Source organism: Dreissena polymorpha, chromosome 8, assembly GCF_020536995.1.
Source record: "Dreissena polymorpha isolate Duluth1 chromosome 8, UMN_Dpol_1.0, whole genome shotgun sequence".
Classification (NCBI taxonomy): Eukaryota; Metazoa; Mollusca; class Bivalvia; order Myida; family Dreissenidae; genus Dreissena; species Dreissena polymorpha.
The window spans coordinates 2,258,464-2,276,598 of record NC_068362.1 but is presented as its reverse complement, the minus strand read 5'-3'; the positions used below and the strand labels follow the sequence as shown (position 1 = coordinate 2,276,598).

At 37.4% G+C, this 18,135-nt stretch overlaps 2 protein-coding genes across 2 annotated transcripts in view; one reads left to right on the top strand and one right to left on the bottom strand.

Moving 5' to 3' along the window:
• Positions 1-18,135, bottom strand: part of LOC127842898 (uridine-cytidine kinase-like 1) — a 119,358-nt gene that overhangs the window by 35,474 nt on the left and 65,749 nt on the right. Inside the window, exons 10-11 of the mRNA XM_052372708.1 lie at positions 1,930-2,052; positions 790-955 (exon numbers count right to left, since the gene is read on the bottom strand). Coding sequence (XP_052228668.1) covers positions 790-955; positions 1,930-2,052 — 289 coding nt within the window. The remainder of the gene's footprint in view (positions 1-789; positions 956-1,929; positions 2,053-18,135) is intronic.
• Positions 4,930-7,378, top strand: LOC127842900 (uncharacterized). Its single transcript, XM_052372712.1, has one exon. The coding sequence runs from the start codon at positions 5,578-5,580 to the stop codon at positions 6,949-6,951; it is 1,374 nt and encodes a 457-aa protein (XP_052228672.1). The 5' UTR covers positions 4,930-5,577; the 3' UTR covers positions 6,952-7,378.

Here is an 18,135-nt window from a genome sequence, read left to right as displayed (position 1 = left end):
AAGGAGGACAACAGCGAACAACTTCAGTGCCTTCAGCACTTTGATTTTTACCAATGCTGTTTGCTTCCTTGGGCTGCCCAGTGTCCAAAATACTCAGGCCACCAATAATGCAAATTCAACCTTTCTTAACATCTTAACTTTTCACTTGATATGGGAAAGGGACAAGCATACTATTTTGCAAGAAAAACATTTGAAGAAAAAAAAAAAATGGGGAAAATCATACGTGGTAAACTTATAAATTATATGGTGCTATATCCAGCCTCTGCTAATGCAATGATTGCAATCAATCTCATGGCTTCCTTTCATCCCTTTACTTCTCAGATAACACTTTGACAAGTTCTTAGTGCTTTAAAAAATATAATTAAATGTGAGACCTGGCTTCAACATTTAAATCTTCATTTTCAATCATAATACATTCATGAGCAGCAAACAGCATAAAACCTTAACAGACTGAGAGTTACTCACAAGCTGTTCTGGTTTTACCCTTGTTGCATATAGCCATGTTCACTTTGCTTCGGAGTGGGAAAGGGTAAAACTTGCGAACCAGATCCTCCCATGAGCACTAACCAATCAATCTCATTGCTGTCTAAGTAACTATGTCGTGGCATAGTGGCTATGGTGTCTGCCTAACAACCAGGAGGTCACCTGTTCAATCCCCACTGTGAGAGCGTTCTTTAGATCTTTGCCAAAAATACACCAAGTACTGATTCTACCCATTAAACGGACTCTAGAGTGTTTAAATAAGCTTAAATCAAGCTTAAATATATGTTTTAACTAAAACTGTCGAACCAGATCCGCCCATGAGCATGGAGAGAAGGATGATATTCTCCTCAGGGACGTCGTGGTCCAGCAGGACCCGTATGGCCATCATGGCCGCCGCTCCTGTGGCTACGGTGGCGTCCATCAACATCACGTGGGCCTCCTTGATGTCCTTGGGCAGGCGCAGATAGTGCAGCTGGAAAATGTAACAAGTGCTGTTGTAGCCATCGACAAATGTAACAAGCATCTGTTGTTATAATTGACAAATGTAACAAGCATCTGTTGTTATAATTGACAAATGTAACAAGCACCTGTTGTTGTACTTGACAAATGTAACAAGCACCTGTTGTTGTAATTGACAAAGTGAAACACGCGCCTGTTGTTGTAATTGACAAAGAGTAGCTGGAAATGTAACCAGCAGCTTTCTAGGAAAACAGGGCTTAAGCATGTGCGTAAAGTATCGTCCCAGATTAACCTGTGAACTATTCTAGCCTAGACTTTATTTCCTTTAGAAGAGACTTTTTTAAACAAATTCCATAAAAGCCAAAGTGTAATCCCTGATTAGCCGGTGCAGACTGCACATGCTAATCTGGGATGATACTTTAAACGCTTACATTCAGCCTAGATTTTCTAGAGTGACCTTTAAAAGCGCTGTTTTGACAAATGACATGGAAGATGTGCCTAGACGGAAGATTAAGCAATGGGTAATGTACTTCTTTCAATGTGATATGTCATTTATTAAAACATAGGGTTTTAAAAATGCCTACAAAAATGTGTTTTGACAAATGAAAATAGTTTTTGAAAGTTGACCGAACTGCTGTTCCTGCTTTACATGTTTTACAGTCATTATAAGAGTTCAAGATTGCTCAATCAGCAAACCATTAAATGAGCTTCTTGCTGTAAAAAGGCTTTATGGCTGTGCGAAAAGTAATGTAACAGATGAGCAGTCTGCACAGGCTAATCAGGGCAACACTTTCCCCCTAAACTGGATTGTTGTTTTGTAGAGACATCTTTAAACAAAAAATTTCAGCAAGGCGGAAATTGCAGTCCCTGATTACCCTGTGCAGACTGCACAGGCTAGGATGACAGTCTACACACATACATTACGCCCCATTTTCAGACAACGTGGCTCAAATATTTTTACAGTCTATTGAATGAAAGCGTGCCTACCTCCGGTTCGCCAGTGTCAAGGTTGGTCTGTATGAGGATCTTGCCAATGGTGATGTTCTGGGACACCTCACAGAGGGCCTGCTCCATCGTCTCTCCCGCCCGCAGGATGGACACACCAACTATCTGAAATAACAGTATAATATACAATTGATCTGCCTACAATTTGAAATGGCTATACCCATTATATGGAATTTATGTGCCTTCAATCTGAAATGGCGAGCAAACAATCTGAAATGGACACAGCCATTTTTTTTAATGAAATGAACATTAGGATTTTCTCAGTCAAACCCTTAACTTAACCATAACCCTTTCACATAAAATGGACTTCATTACCATCTGAAGCACTTCTCATGGACACTATTGGATTTATGAGCATTAATGCGTATTGCACTTTTTGATAAACATGGTGCACGTTATATAAATCATTTAAACCAGAAATTCCTGCCAATATATCTGCTTTATTCTTTTTCAATGACTTACATATTGTTTATACAAAACAATCCTCTTATATCTGTCCAAAATGCATTAATACTATTTAATCACTGGAGCAAACACTCTCAAGGCTCATACTAATCTACATTTCTGCCTCAATTCCCAACCAAGTACAGTCCGTATATAGATCAGGAAAAAACAGCACATAGCACATTTTGGAAACATAAGTTTTATTAACAAGTTTGTATTATTTGATTTTTGCTTTGTTTCAATGAATAACAAGGGAAAAAATTGTCACAAAACCAGGTTTTCATTGTGAAAAAAATCTGATAAAGGGAGAAAACTCAAAATGAACTTTTGAAATGAACAAACAAAATTAACCCCCTTTGTAAGTTTTTTTTTTTATAATCTATTTTTAGTCGTGGCGACCTTGACATTGGAGATATTGACGTGATTCTTTCGTGCGACACACCGTCCCATGATGGTGAACAAATGTGCCAAATGATTTTAAAATCTCACAATGAATGACATAGTTATGGCCAGGACAAGCTCATTTATGGCCATTTTTGACCTTTGAACTCAAAGTGTGACCTTGACCTTGGAGATATCGACGTAATTATTTCGCGCGACACACCGTCCAATGATGGTGAACAAATGTGCCAAATGATTTTAAAATCTGACAATGAGCGACATAGTTATGGCCCGGACAAGCTTGTTCCGCCCGCCCGCCAGCCAGCCCGCCAGCCAGCCCGCCCGCATTCGCCAATCTAATAACCAGTTTTTTCCTTCGGAAAACCAGGTTAAAAACCTGGTTAACAAAATGAAACGTTCTCATCTGAATTCTAAACTGTATGACCTGATGGGCATTTCAATGACAGTTTATATATGCTCCTGAATAAGGGATTATGGGGCTAAATGCATATGTGTAAAGTGTCAAATAGAAATAGCAGCCCAGATAGGCTATAAATCAGGACACATTCTGCTTTTGTTGTATTTTTCACGGGACATTTCTCATTAGCAAAAATACTGTCTAAATAGAAAGTATTCTCCCTGATCAGTCAGTACAAACTGCACAGGCTCATCCAGGAGGACACTTTGCATGCATTTAATGTTTTCCCAGAGCAGGCGCATGTGTGGAACCCTGATATAGGAAATGCTACAAAAATGTGATTATCAGTCAGCATAGCATTTCTTTGCACCTAGCTGTCATCAAACATGGCATAACATAATCACTTATCTTGTCATTGGCAAACACTGCAAGAAAATCAGGTATACTATTGATTTCCGTTTCATAAATGCCATTGCTGATAACTCTGTTAATGTTTAGATTAGGCAAAACGTTTGAATATTTCTTAAAGAGGCAGTCAGATTCACAATGCACATGCACCCAACATGCATATTTTATTTATTATTTTTCTATTAATTTTACAGGTATAGACAGTTTTTGTCCTACATATAATTTAGCCACAGCCTGTGTAAACCTGATGTAATGCTTGTGGGTCAAGTATGGCCAATGACTAGCCTATGCTGTTTTTATTAAAAGACAGTTTATTCTGAACAAAATCTAGTCTAGGCCAAAAGTTTTGTTCCTGATTAGACTGTGCACTGACTAAGTTATGTAGACTTTGTAACAATGAACATCACTTGAATCCCTCTAACTGCATATCATATCACAACATGTTCCTGATTAGACTGTGCACTGACTTAGTTATGTAGACTTTGTAACAATGAACATCACTTGAATCCCTCTAACTGCATATCATATCGCAACATGTTCCTGATTAGACTGTGCACTGACTAAGTTATGTAGACTTTGTAACAATGAACATCACATGAATCCCTCTAACTGCATATCATATCACAACAGATTACTGCTTGCAGTTTTTTTTATTTCACCATATCAGCAAAACAAATGTACGGTCTGTACAGCAAAATGACTCTGAATGCTTGTTTACATGTACATTAATACTCTTGATGAATAATAAGTAATGAATCAATTAACCCTTTACCACTTAGATATTTTGAAGCCTGTGTAGTACCTTGAAAAGTTAAATTAAAGACCTTTCTTACTAAATTCAAGTTTTTAAGTCTTCATTTCCAACCCTTAGATACAAGTGAGCATCAAACAGCATAAAACCTGAACAGGCTGCGAGTTACACGCAGGCTGTTCTGGTGTTGTGCTGTTTGCAAATTATAAGACTTTCACTTTGCTTCCAAGTGGAAAAGAATTATATGGAATGTTACAAGAAATCACAATGCAAGCTGCGCAGCATTAACAAACTTACACATTGTTTCTGCAGGCTTCATTATTAAATTTAACCATGTTTCTGCAATTATCATTAATAAATTTACACATTTATAATAGCAATGGTGAATTAAAGCATAAATTTGAATTACAACTGTTGGCCTTTACAAAACAGTACACCAACATTCATGTCTGTCTATCTTACATTATAATGACTGCCATATTTTAAACATTTGTCTTTAATATCAGGCGAGGGAACAGATCACCCCACATGTGTCATCAAAGCAAATCAGAACAAATATTGTCAATATCCACAGATAAGGGGTAAGGGCAAACATTCACAACTCCCACTGGCTGACTTCATGAAAAGCCTGCATGGCCTACATTTGAACTTTAATCTTTGGTAAGATGATCTGCCAATGCACTGTTGCTATGGGTTACTGCTAAAGATAACACAGGGCTGAGAGTTTTAAAGTGCTTTGCAACAGTAACATTTAACTGTGGTGTTAAGGATCTTGAATATAGAGCAGACAGATGGTGTGGTGATGTATACTCAGTGGGGGAGATGCTGAATGATTGCAGACTGCCATAGTATTGAAATATTTTTCTGTGTTTTGAGAGGAGATATTGAACAGTTGCAGCTGGACCACGTTTGCCATAGCAACCACAGGTTTTTGTAAAATAACAAATTGGAATAGCCAAGAACTACAAGTGAGAATTGTTTCAAAGAGCTATACATTTGATTGAACATTGCAGTGCTGTAGAATTGAACTGTGCTGGATTTAACTTTGTGTCATTGTCAGGGCAATAGTAATTTTAACTCCATAATTACTAAGACAGTTACATGTACATGACTTTTTAACAAAAAGGTTTGGACTAAAACAAGAAAGATCATAAAGTGATTTCATAGATTAATTCCAAGTTTGGTCTTCCATGTGGATGTTTTGAAGCCTTATAATTAAATACGAAAGATGGCTGATAAAAAGAAGAACTCCTCAATAACACCTGTGGAATTAATGGAGGTGTGTGCGCGCAGGCAGCCTCAGAAAAACATGATGGACAACATCCCCTTCTGCCAGCAATGCCACAACAAGTTTGGGTTCAAGGTGTTTGTCTTCTTGCTCGTTCTTTGCCTTGACGCTGCAGACCTTGTCAGTGATTGGCTGCTGTTTCGTGACGTTTGGTCAGCCAAGGAAGGCCTTGTATATGGACCACCAGAGGACGCCGTCAAATATTCTCTGATGGCATTCTCCATTCTTGGAACTCTCACCTTTATATTTGAGATAAGCAACCTTTGGTGGGAGATATTCCGCAGAAATCCATGGATGGATGTTGACCTACTTTCTGCAATTGTCGTCTGGATAGAGGATGTTCCGCAGATAGCCATCAACGTTGTCATAGTAGCATGTAGAGAAGAAGCCATCAGTTATTTCCAGCTGGTGAAGGCCTCACTGATTATTGTGGGGGCAGTCATACGCATAATTGTCACCCTTGTCCGATACTGCAGCAAATCTGCCCGCAAGGATTTGGAATGTGCCAAGGTGAATACGGAATCTAGACGCCATGTTGTGTACCGTGTCTTTATAATGCTGGGACTGTTTGTAACACTGGGAGGAGCCATTACGATCTTTCTTTTTACGCAGTCAGAGAGAAATCCAGATGGAAGTCTGAATTTCAAAGTTCCACACAGAATTGTGGAGGGAGAATTTGATGATCAAAAGTACTTCACTAATGTAAGCATTTATTTCAGCCACAGCTATTTTGATTATGAAGCAAACCCTTCTGCTGGGAGCAAGAACTTAATACGCTTGATAAAACTCAATGACATAAAGAGCACAAACAATGACAAAAGTGTTCACATAGAATATGATGGAACCTACAAATTTCAAATTCTAGTTGATGGACAGAAAGAGTGCTATGCAATCAGTAAGAGTACTACGCAAGTTACAAGGGAAACACCATGTTCAGCACTAATAAATCCTCAACAATTTGCATTCACCTTTCACTTTATCAAACCATCCGTCCCCAGTTTAATTTTTGGTGACATCACCTACGCTTTGAAGACTGGAACCAGCACAAACTGTGAAACACCAACATTTAAAGTAGTAGACAACCTAGCAACGCTTATGAATGACCCATACAGTGCCCTGTTGAGATACTATCGAACTAAACCAGGAGTTACAGAGGACAACCATATCAGTAAGACATCAACAACTCTCCAATTTTATCATGCAAGTGATTTGATAGACATTGCTGATGTGTGGAAGACTGGCTTTGCTTACTGCAAGAGTAGCGGCAGTCCAGCGCCACACAAGGGGGACAACTTAAATGTTAAGTGTCTGTGATAACAGCTGCAGTTCTGGCACTTTCTTGTTGCTGTTCACACAAAAAGGACAACTTGGATGTACACTATCAATGAGAAGATCTACAGTTGTGACCCTTTGCTGTTACTTTTACACAAAATGGAAATCTGAATGACAATATCCTTGAGCTTTGAAGTTGTGGCCCTTCATTACTGTCACTGTCAACAAAAGGGATATAAGATGAAGTGTCAGTGAGAATGCCTCCAGTTATAGCCCTTTTGTGGTAACTGATCAAAACCAAAATGCTTGAATATTTTAAAACAAATATGAACAATAGTTTTACTTTGTTATTGTTGCTCTTCTAAGGGAAAATGCTGGAATTTTTTCCTACTTGTATGGTTTCCATAATCAACTTATCAAGATTATATTTGAAAGCGTTTTTTACAGACATGAATAATATTTATTGTTACTTTTGTTGTTATTTTTGCATAGTTGTTCGATTAATGTCATGCGCAATTAGTCTTCTCTTACAAAGCATGCTCATATATATTGATAGATACCTGAGATACCTGACCATCAAACCAACATCTCTGGATTTATCTCCTTAATTAATGTATGTCATAATTAGCATCAACAAGAGATGTGTTTGTCAGAAACACAATGCCCCCTTCTGCGCCGCTTTGATTCATTTTATTATTTTGTAGCTCACCTGAGCACAAGGTGCTCATGGTGAGTTTTTGTGAATGCCTTTTGTCCGTCGTGCGCTGTCCGTTGTGCGGCGTAAACATTTGCCTTGTTAATACTCTAGAGGCCACATTTATTGTCCAATCTTCATGAACTTTAGTCAGAAGATTGGTCTCAATGATATCTTGGATGAGTTCAAAAATGGTAACGTTTGCTTGAAAAACATGGCTGCCAAGGGGCGGGACATTTTTCCTTATATGGCTATAGTGAAACCTTGTTAACACTCTAGAGGCCTCTTTTATTTTCCGATCTTCATGAAACTTGCTCAGAAGAATTGTCCCAATGATATCTTGGATGAGTTAAAAAATGGTTACCTTTGCTTGCAAAAACATGGCTGCCAAGGGGGGGGGGGGGCATTTTTCCTTATATGGCTATATATGGATATAGTAAAATCTTGTTAACACTCTAGATGCCACATTTATTTTCCTATCTTCATGATAATTGGTCAGAAGATTCATAACCAATAATATCTTGGACAAGTTCCAAAATGATGCGGGTTGGTTGAAAAACATGGCCGCCAGGGAGCGGGGCATTTTTCCTTACATGGCTTTAGTAAAACCTTGTTAACACTCCAGAGGCCACATTTATTTTCCGATCTTCATGACACTTGGTCAGAAGATTTGTCCCAATGATATCTTCGATAAGTTAGAAAATGGTAGCGTTTGCTTGAAAAACATGGCTGCCAAGGGGCGGGGCATTTTTCCTTATATGGCTTTATATGGCTATACTAAAATCTTGTTAACACTCTAGAGGCCACATTTATAGTCCGATCTTCATGAAACTCGGTCAGAAGATTCATCCCAATGATATCTTGGGCGAGTTCAAAAATGCTGCTGGTTGGTTGAAAAACATGGCCACCACGGGGGCGGGGCATTTTCCTTATATGGCTTCAGTAAAACCTTGTTTACTCTCTAGAGGTCACATTTATTTTCTGATCATCATGCCACTTGGTCAGAAGATTTGTCCCAATGATATCTTGGATAAGTTGGAAAATGGTTTTGGTTGCTTTAAAAACATGGCCACCAGGGGTGGGGCATTTTTCCTTTTATGGCTATAGTAAAACCTTGTTTTCACTTTAGAGGCCACATTTATTGTCCAATCTTCATGACATTTGGTCAGAAGATTGGTCTCAATGATATCTTGGATGCATTTGAAAATAATTATGTTTGCTTGAAAAACATGGCGTCCAAGGGGCAGGGCATTTTTCCTTATATGGCTATAGTAAAAACATGTTAACACTCTAGAGGCCACATTTACTGTCCTATCTTAATGAAACTTGGTCAGAAGATTCATCCCAATAATATCTTGGACGAGTTCAAAAATGATGCCGGTTGGTTGAAAAACATGGCTGCCAGGGGGCGGGGCATTTTTACTAATATGGCTATAGTAAAACCTTGTTAATGCTCTAGAGGCCACATTTATTTTTCAATCTTCATGAAACTTGGTCAGAAGATTTGTCCCAATAATATCTTATTTCAGGTGAGCGACTTTGGGCCTTTCAGGCCCTCTTGTTTTATCATTTGGCAGGTACAGATAATTTTTACAAGGGAAGTTATATTTTGTAAAGGGATATAATAAAAACATATTACTTCCCTTGTAAAAATTATCTGTACCTGCCATATGATAAATAGAAATTATCTCCTTTTAAAGGTTGATACTTCCCTAGGAATTGTTTTTGTTTACCTTTGACCTTGAAGGATGACCTTGACCTTTCAACACTCAAAATGTGCAGCTCTATGAGATATATATACACATGCATGCCAAATATCAAGTTGCTATTTTCAATATTGCAAAAGTTATGGCTAATGTTAAAGTTTTCCGACAGAGGGACAGACAGATAGTTCAACTGCTATATGATACCCTACTGGGGGCATGAAAACTTTGTTAATAAACATTGTAAGTTGCAAACATCATATTTACTTTGTAATTTCTGAGCACGTTTCTCTGCACATGCTCCCGTCGAAATTTGCACATTTTCTATTAACTTATTCAATTGAGTAGTTGGACAGTACCACACACACAGCCGGACATAAGAGGACTCACAACTTGAGGCCGTTAGGCATCGCTTTTATCTTGTATTTTACTAACATTGGAAAGCATTTGTGCTACAGATTAATTAAGAAAGCTTTTGTGCTACAGATTAATTAAAGCAAATGAATTTCAATAAAAACTTTGTGGACATTTGTATGTTTTTGTGTTTCACTGACTATGTTACAATAGCTGATTTATCTTTCTTGATAATTTAACTTGATTCCATGAATCATTCATAGTTGTTTTGTTAACAATAAGAAGATAGATAATGTTGTTTTTTCTGCTTGTGATAATGCGTGCTCTTGGTGTCATGGGATAAACAGAAATAATTTTCATTGTTTTTTCAAAGAATAGTTAAAATATAATAAATTTGTATGTAAATAAAATTTTGACAGAACACATATGATTTTTGCTGTGGTGAAATGATTTTTAAGTTTAACAAGTGTATTAAATTTGATGAGAAAGTCTTAATATTGCATTATTTGGAGTAAAACTGGTCTTTTTTCTATCAATGGCTTTTCACAGAATGAAAAACATGTATGTACATACAAAATGCTCAGTTTCTTCTACTACTACTACTGCTGCTGTTATTGTTCCTGCTGTTACTACTACTGCTACTGCTTCTGCTGCTGCTGCTGCTACTGCTACTTCCACTACTACTACTACTACTACAGTACTACTACTATGACATCTACTACTACTACTTCTACTACTACTACTACTACTACTACTACTACTACTACTACTACTACTACTACTACTACTACAATTACTACTACTAGCAACAGCAGCATTAGCAGTAGAAGTAGTAGGAGGAGGAGCAGTAACAGCAGTAGCGATAGTAGTAATAGTAGTAGTAGTAGTGGTAGTAGTAGTCATAGCAGTAGCAGTAGTAGTTGTCGTCCTCGTAGTCGTTGTCCGTTGGTCGTAGTCCGGTCGTCATTCGGTCGTCCATCGTCCGTTCTACAGTCGTCCGTTGGTCTTCTATCCGCCGTCGGTCGTCCATCGTCCTTCCTCAGGTCGTCCATCGTCCTTCCTCAGGTCGTCCATCCGGCGGCGCCCGTCGGTCATGCACCGTCTGTTGGTCGTCCATCGGGCGTCGTCCGTAGGTTGTCCATCGTCCATCCTCCAGTCATCCGGCCTCGTCTCTAGGTCATCCGTCCCTCGTCCAAACATCGGTCATCCGTTGGTCGTCTGTCGGTCTTCGTCCATCGGTCCGTCGTCGGTTGGTCATCCGTCGTCGTCAAAGTGGTAGTCGTAGTAGTTGTAGTAGTAGTAGTAAAAGTAGTAGTAGTAGTAGTAGTAATAGAAGTAGTAGTAGTTGTCTTAGTAGTAGTAGTAGTAGTAGTAGAAGTAGTAGTAGCAGCAGTAGTAGTAGTAGAAGTAGTAGTAGTAGTAGTAGTAAAAGTAGTAGTAGTAGTAGTAGAACTAGTAGTAGTAGTAGTAGTAGTAGTAGTAGTAGTAGTAGTAGTAGTAGTAGTAGAAGTAGTAGTAGTAGAAGTAGTAGTAGTAGTAGTTTTAGCAGTAGTAGTAGTAGTAGTAGTAGTAGTAGTAGTAGTAGTAGTAGTAGTAGAAGAAGCTGTAGCAGTAGTAGAAGTAGTAGTAGTAGTAGTAGTAGTAGTAGCAGTAGCAGTAGCAGCAGCAGCAGTAGTAGTAGTAATAGTAGAAGTAAAAGTAGTAGTAACAGCAGCAGCAACAACTAGAGCTTTGTCACAGATGTGACTAATATCCCCACATGTCGCATTGACACATACTATTTTGCATGTCGTCTTCACAAAAAACAGCGGACACCATGCCAGAGTTTTCCCTAAGAACCGGCCGCCGGCCAAATTGACCGGTTCAATCGATTTTCTGGCCGGTTCAAATGCTGGTAACAAAAAAAAATAATGAGAGGTTTTGCAACTTTGATCGATGTAATTGTTAAAGTTAAGAAAAGACGAAATTAAACAAGCGAAAACATCGATTTAACATCGTTTTGTTTATGTTCTTTATACTTCCGTGTGTACGTTTTACCGAACAAGTATAATTTATAACGGCGCTTCTCATTGGCTGATTATTTTGAGTACGCAAATAACTACAAAACGGCGCTTCTCATTGGCTGATTATTTTGAGTACGCAAATAACTTCAAAAATCGTAACCACATGGTTTTCTCAAAATGAAACGAACCCTGAGAGATTTTTTCAGTGTGACAGCGCCTTCAAAACGTCAGAAAGGTTTGTATTGATGAAAATCTCGATGAAAATGCATGAAAGAAATTATTCAAACAATACTTTTAGTTGAATAACGTTTGCAATGCTGTGTTAGCCAAATACACGTGTTATTGACTTGTTTCAAAATTCATCGCACACTATGCACAGTATAATTATTTGGCACTCCCCTCACAAATTTTTTAAAAAATTAGAAAAATTCCATAAGTGATACACAAAAAAACAAGTAATTTTCATCTCTAAAATTTCTGTCCAACCCCCCCCCCCCCAAAATGCACCATTTTGCGTCTAGATTTTCAAAATTTTTCGGGGGGGGGGGGGGGCATGCCCCCGGACCCCCCTAGCAGGAGTGCCTTGCTTGGCCGGTTCAAATTTTTATTTGGCCTGTTCAAATAAAAGGAAGGGAAAACCCTGCCATGCTAAATTTTTAAAACGCACTGAGTGACCCAATGACCTAGTTTTTTTACCCAGAAAGGCCCATGTTCTAACTTGCCCTTAAAATCATCCCCATAAAACTTCTGACAAAGTTTGGTGAAGATCGAATGTAAATTACTTGAATCTGAGAGCGTACACCATGCTGAATGTTAAAAAACGCACTAAGTGACCCCGTGACCTAGTTTTAGGCCCGGAATGGCCCATGTTCAAACTTATCCTAGAGATCATTTAGATAAACTTTGTGACCAAGTTTGGTGAGGATTGGATGAAAACTACTTGAATTAGAGAGCAGACAACATGGTGAGGTATAAAAGGCACTAAGATACCCCGTGACCTTGTTTTTGACCCGGCATGACCCATATTCAAACTTGCCCTAGACATTATCAAAATACAACTTCTGACAAATTTTGGTGAAGATTGGATAAAAACTACTTAAATCAGAGAGCGGACAACATGGTGAGGTTTAAAACACACTAAGTGACCCGGTGACCTAGTTTTTGACCCCGCATGGCCCATGTTCGAACTTGACCTACACATCATCAAGTTACAACTTCTGACCAAGTGTGGTGAAGATTGGATTCAATTTATTTGAAATAGAGAACGGACACCATGCTCAATGTTAAACGTACTTAGTGACCCTGTAAGCTAGTTTTTGATCTGGCATGGCCCATGTTCGAACTTGACCTTCAGATCATCTAGATAAAACTTCTGACCAAGTTTGGTGAAGATCGGATGAAAACTACTTGAATAAGAGAGAGGACACCTATGCTGAATGTTAAAAAACTCACTAAGTGACCCCGTGACCTAGTTTTTGACCCGGCAAGGCCCATGTTCGAATTTGGCCTTAAGATCATCTAGATACAACTTCTGACCAAGTTTGGTGAAGATCGGATGAAAACTACTTGAATTAGAGAGCGGACAACATGCTGAATGTTTAAAACGCACTAAGTGACCCCGTTACCTAGTTTTTGACCTGGCAAGGCCCATGTTTGAACTTGGCCTTAAGATCATCTAGATACAACTTCTGACCAAGTTTGGTGAAGATCTGATGAAAACTACTTGAATTAGACAGCAGACAAGTTTAAAACCCACTAATTGCCCCGTGACCTAGTTTTTGACCCGGCAAGGCCCATGTTGGAGCTTGGCCTAGACATCATGTAGATACAACTTCTGACAAAGTTTGGTTAAGATCGGATGAAAACTACTTGAATTAGAGAGCGGACACTTAATACTGACCGACAGACAGACCGACAGACAAGTTCACTCCTGTATACCCCCCTAAACTTCGTTTGTGGGGGTATAATAACAGAAGCAGTAGTAGTAGTAGTAATAGTAGTACTAATAGTAGTATAATATGTTATATCAGAGCATTGCCTGCTTTGACCAGCAATATATATGCGTACAGAATATTTACACATGTTACGCAAAATTTGATTGGCTGACTAACTCGGGATCTCGAGATAGTGAAAATTCTCTCCTCTTTTGTTTAATGCACTCTGCCTTGATTAACTGCACCGCTCTTTTTTTAATTGCACTCCGCTTTTATTTAGTTTTGCACTCCTCTTTTTTCTATCTCGTGGTCACGACATAGCTAACTCGTAACCACCAGATAGAAAAAAGAGGAGAGCAATTTAAAAAAAGAGAAGTGAATGTCACCTCTATGCCACCGTACATTACTGACCCAAATACTGTATTTCTGCGTTACTACCCAACTAAGCCAGATGTTACAGAAGACAATCACATCCTAGAAAAGTCGCCCTCTTCTCATGACATTTATTGGCACAGTGATTTGACCAACATTGAAGACATTTGGAAACTTTATTGCAAGAGCACTGGGTGTCGAGCGCCACACAAGGACAAGAGCATTGTTTTTTGCAATAAATAAATGCAATCTCTTTAAAATTCAAAAATATTTTTTGCAACAACAATAAATTCATTGTGCAATTTTGCATTTCAAAGTGCTGTGCATACCATTAATTTTAATTTAAATTACTTTGCTGATTCATTTGGGAGGAAATTTAATTTTTAAAAGACCCTGTTCAAGTTTACAATGCTAAACAAAAGTTGCTGATTAGGTATTGTGTTACCCATGATGTTCCTTTCTTATAATTCTGAGAGATTTTCAGTATTTTTTGCTTTAAATAGACTGTACTTGTCATCAATTTGTAAATAATTGCATATGGATTTCATCTTTCTGATTTTATTTCATTCTGATTCAAATATTAATTCTTATTCTGACTTGTTATGAAACAAGTTAGTAACGACTTACGACTATTAATAAATGTGGGCCCTGACCATTAAAAGCTAGCATCAATTGAGTACCAGTTTTCTGTGGAAGAAGCATTTCACTTATTCAGGTTGGCTCAACCTGCTTACCTTAAAATGAAGATTTTGTCCTGAATACAATTAAACAGATATATCTGAAGTCATGGAACTTGTAAATTAAAAGTATTCTCTTAAAATAAATATGGTTTTGTGTTGGTATTGAACATGTTATATAGAAGAGGAAGTACAGAAATGGTTAAGAGCAAAATATTCCCAGATTTCGTGTTTTGTCATTTATATGTGTGGTAAATCTATTTATGCCCCATTTGAGGAGTGTGTTTGACGTGGATATGATATGGAGAAGGAGAAGGAAGGGGTAAATAACTCGCCCTCCAGACCCTTAATAACTTGTTTGTTAAACACATGTACTTAAATGTTAATGTAAAGTTGTGTTTTAGTATACTTTCAATTGATTACTACTTAGTGTCATATTGGGCACTAACACAAACTGCTTCCATTGCTGAAGGAGGATGGCACACTGTTTCCCCTGGATATACATTAGCTGAGCGTTGTCATGGAGGTTTATCACTGTTGCACATTAACAACATAAGAGCAGCAGAAGAATGTTTTTTACCTATATGTGTAGAAAACCCTATGAAATACAAACATGCATGCCTAATTTATATTTGTTCAATTATTTATAAGAAAAGAAACTATGTTGACTAAAAAGGCTGATTTGAAAGATGAGGATGATTTCTGGATGATTTCTGAGTGCTTTGAGAACAGATATTAACTTGCTCACAGCTTCAAGTAAGAGAGAATTTTGCACGTTACTGTATTACATCAATGTCCTTGAAAACGTAATGGTATTAATATGGAGCAAACATTTCACTATCAAAGTACCTTGCCAGGTCAAATGCAAACATAATTTCAAAGGTTTACAAGATATAAATAGTAAAATGTCCTTCATTTAACATGTGATCATTACTGAAAGAGCACATGATCAGCACTTTAAATTGTACCCTGGACTTAAAACCTTGAATACAAGTGATAACTATGATTAGTTGGAATGAAATCAAATATGATTACTTAGAATGGAAATTCACCCAAATGAAAGTCAAGATTAATCTAATCAATCCTCAAGCCTATCTTTATTTAAGATGCTCATTCACAACCGAACAACAAATTGAAGCAATAACACACTGTGTAAGTTGGCAACCAAATGCATAGCTTATGATAAATATTTGGAATACCAGTATTAATTTTTGAAAAGAATATACAAAAGAAGGTATGTCGTATATCAAGTTGGAAAATTTTATTAAAACATTATTTTTTCTAAATAGTTTGTTTTAATATTGTTCATAGTTGACGAATGTCACCATAAAAAACACATATATGAACAATAAGTAAAATTGTACAAAAATGTCAGTTATGTGACTTTCAACATTCAAAAGGTGATTTGCTCTTATGATAACTGGGCTGAGTTTGTCAATGCTTCAGGTCTGTTTATAAACATTGCTGACAAGGGGTGGTGCAGTTTTCCTTATATTGCTATTATAAAACCTTGCAAACACTCTTGAAGTTACATATATAGTCCAATCTTCATGAAACTTGGTCAGAACATTTTGTTCCGATTTTATCTTAGCTGAGTTTGAAAATGTTTCCTGTTATTTGAAAAACATGGCAACCATGGGGGTTAGGCACTTTTCGTGATATGGCTATGGTAAAAGCTTGTTAACACTCTAGAAGTCCTTTTTTAGTCTATTCTTCTTAAAACCTGTTAAGAACCTATGTTCTTGGCAGATCTTGTTGATAACGGATTAATATATCAAAACCAGGAAGAGCACTTACATGGCTGGTAGAGTATTTAAAAGACTGTATTCGCCTGACCTGACCTACAACTTTTCTTGCAAATTCGAGTGCACAAATAGATTTTTTTTGGTGTGCCTTATTTGATATTATTGCCACATTTTATTGTTGTATATTTAAAGGGGCCTTTTCACAGATTTTGGCATTTTTTAACTTATTCATTAAATGCTTTATATTGATAAATGTAAACATTGGATCGTAAAAGCTCCAGTAAAAAATCAAGAATAAAATTTAAAAAAAGGAAAAGAACATTGCCCGGAGCAGGTTTCGAACCAGTGACCCCTGGAGTCCTGCCAGAGTCCTGAAGTAAAAACGCTTTAGCCTACTGAGCTATTCCGCCGAGTACACATACTTGACACATTTTATACCTTATATAAGCAATCTTCGTAGTTTCACAAAATATAACGACAAAAACAGAACTCTCCAAATTATTCAATCGTTTCGCGTTGCAACGCTTTATAATTTTTAGGTTTTAAAATCGTCAAAAGATGCATATAATGGCTATATTAGACCATGGTAAATGTTCAGTATTACTGTTTCCTCACAAATATCATAACTAAAACGAAAATGTGCGAATCTGAAACAACTTTTTTCAATTTTGTCAATTTACCAAAGCGTGAAAAGATCCCTTTAAGATACTTGATTACATTGAAAACACTTACAGTTTTGTTGTGTTTGTTTTAAAAATGTATTAAAAATGTGTTTGAAAGTTCTAAATTCTAATAAATTATACTTGAAGTTTTTCTTCCTATTTCAAATATTTATAAAAACTATACTAGGTAATTGTAATTGCCAACCCTTAAATGTGTGAGTGCTGCAAGTTTTTGTCAGTTTCTTTGTGACATTAATTACATATAACAGAATGATAGCCTTATAAGGCTTGATAAAACGATTGGTTCATCTGGACTATGATTTCAGCTGAATTTGCATTTCAGGTAATCATTAACCTGTGTGATTAGGAGTTATTAGGTTGAAGTACGGTGTTCAAGTGATGTAAATGTGCTCCTGCAGTAATGATAATTTTGAAATGTAGGATATTGAATTTGATAATTTTATCATAGTTTAAGTAACATGCATGTTACGTGTAAATTGAAGACAATAACAGACTAAAAACGATGTTAATTTTTCAACAATCTAAATGTTTTAATGGTTTCTAGGTCATTGAATATCACTGCATTACAGTCCCGTTCAAGAACATCCACTTAGGCCAACATTTTTTATACTCTATTTAAAAAAAACGGGATGTATTATAGTTTCACCTTTGCGGCGGCCAGGCGGCGTCCACAGCAGTGTCCGCTCTCTAATTCAAATAGTTTTCATCCGATCTTTACCAAACTTGGTCAGAAGTTTTATCTAGACAATATCTAGGTCAAGTTCGAATATGCGTCATGCCGGGTCAAAAACTAGGTCACAGGGTCACTTAGTGCATTTCAAGCATTTTGCATGGTGTCCGCTCTCTAATAGAAGTAGTTTTCATCCGATCTTCACCAAACTTGGTCAGAAGTTGTATCTGGACAATATCTTGGTGAAGTTCGAATATGGGTCATGCCGGGTCAAAACTAGATCACTGGGTCACTTAGTGCATTTCAAGCATTTAGCATGGTTTCTGCTCTCTAATAGAAGAAGTTTTCATCCGATAATCACCAAACTTGGTCAGAAGTTGTATCTAGACAA

Excerpts from the sequence above, each read along its gene's own strand:
- LOC127842900 (XM_052372712.1), top strand. The coding sequence starts at position 5,578 with ATGGCTGATAAAAAGAAGAACTCCTCAATAACACCTGTGGAATTAATG.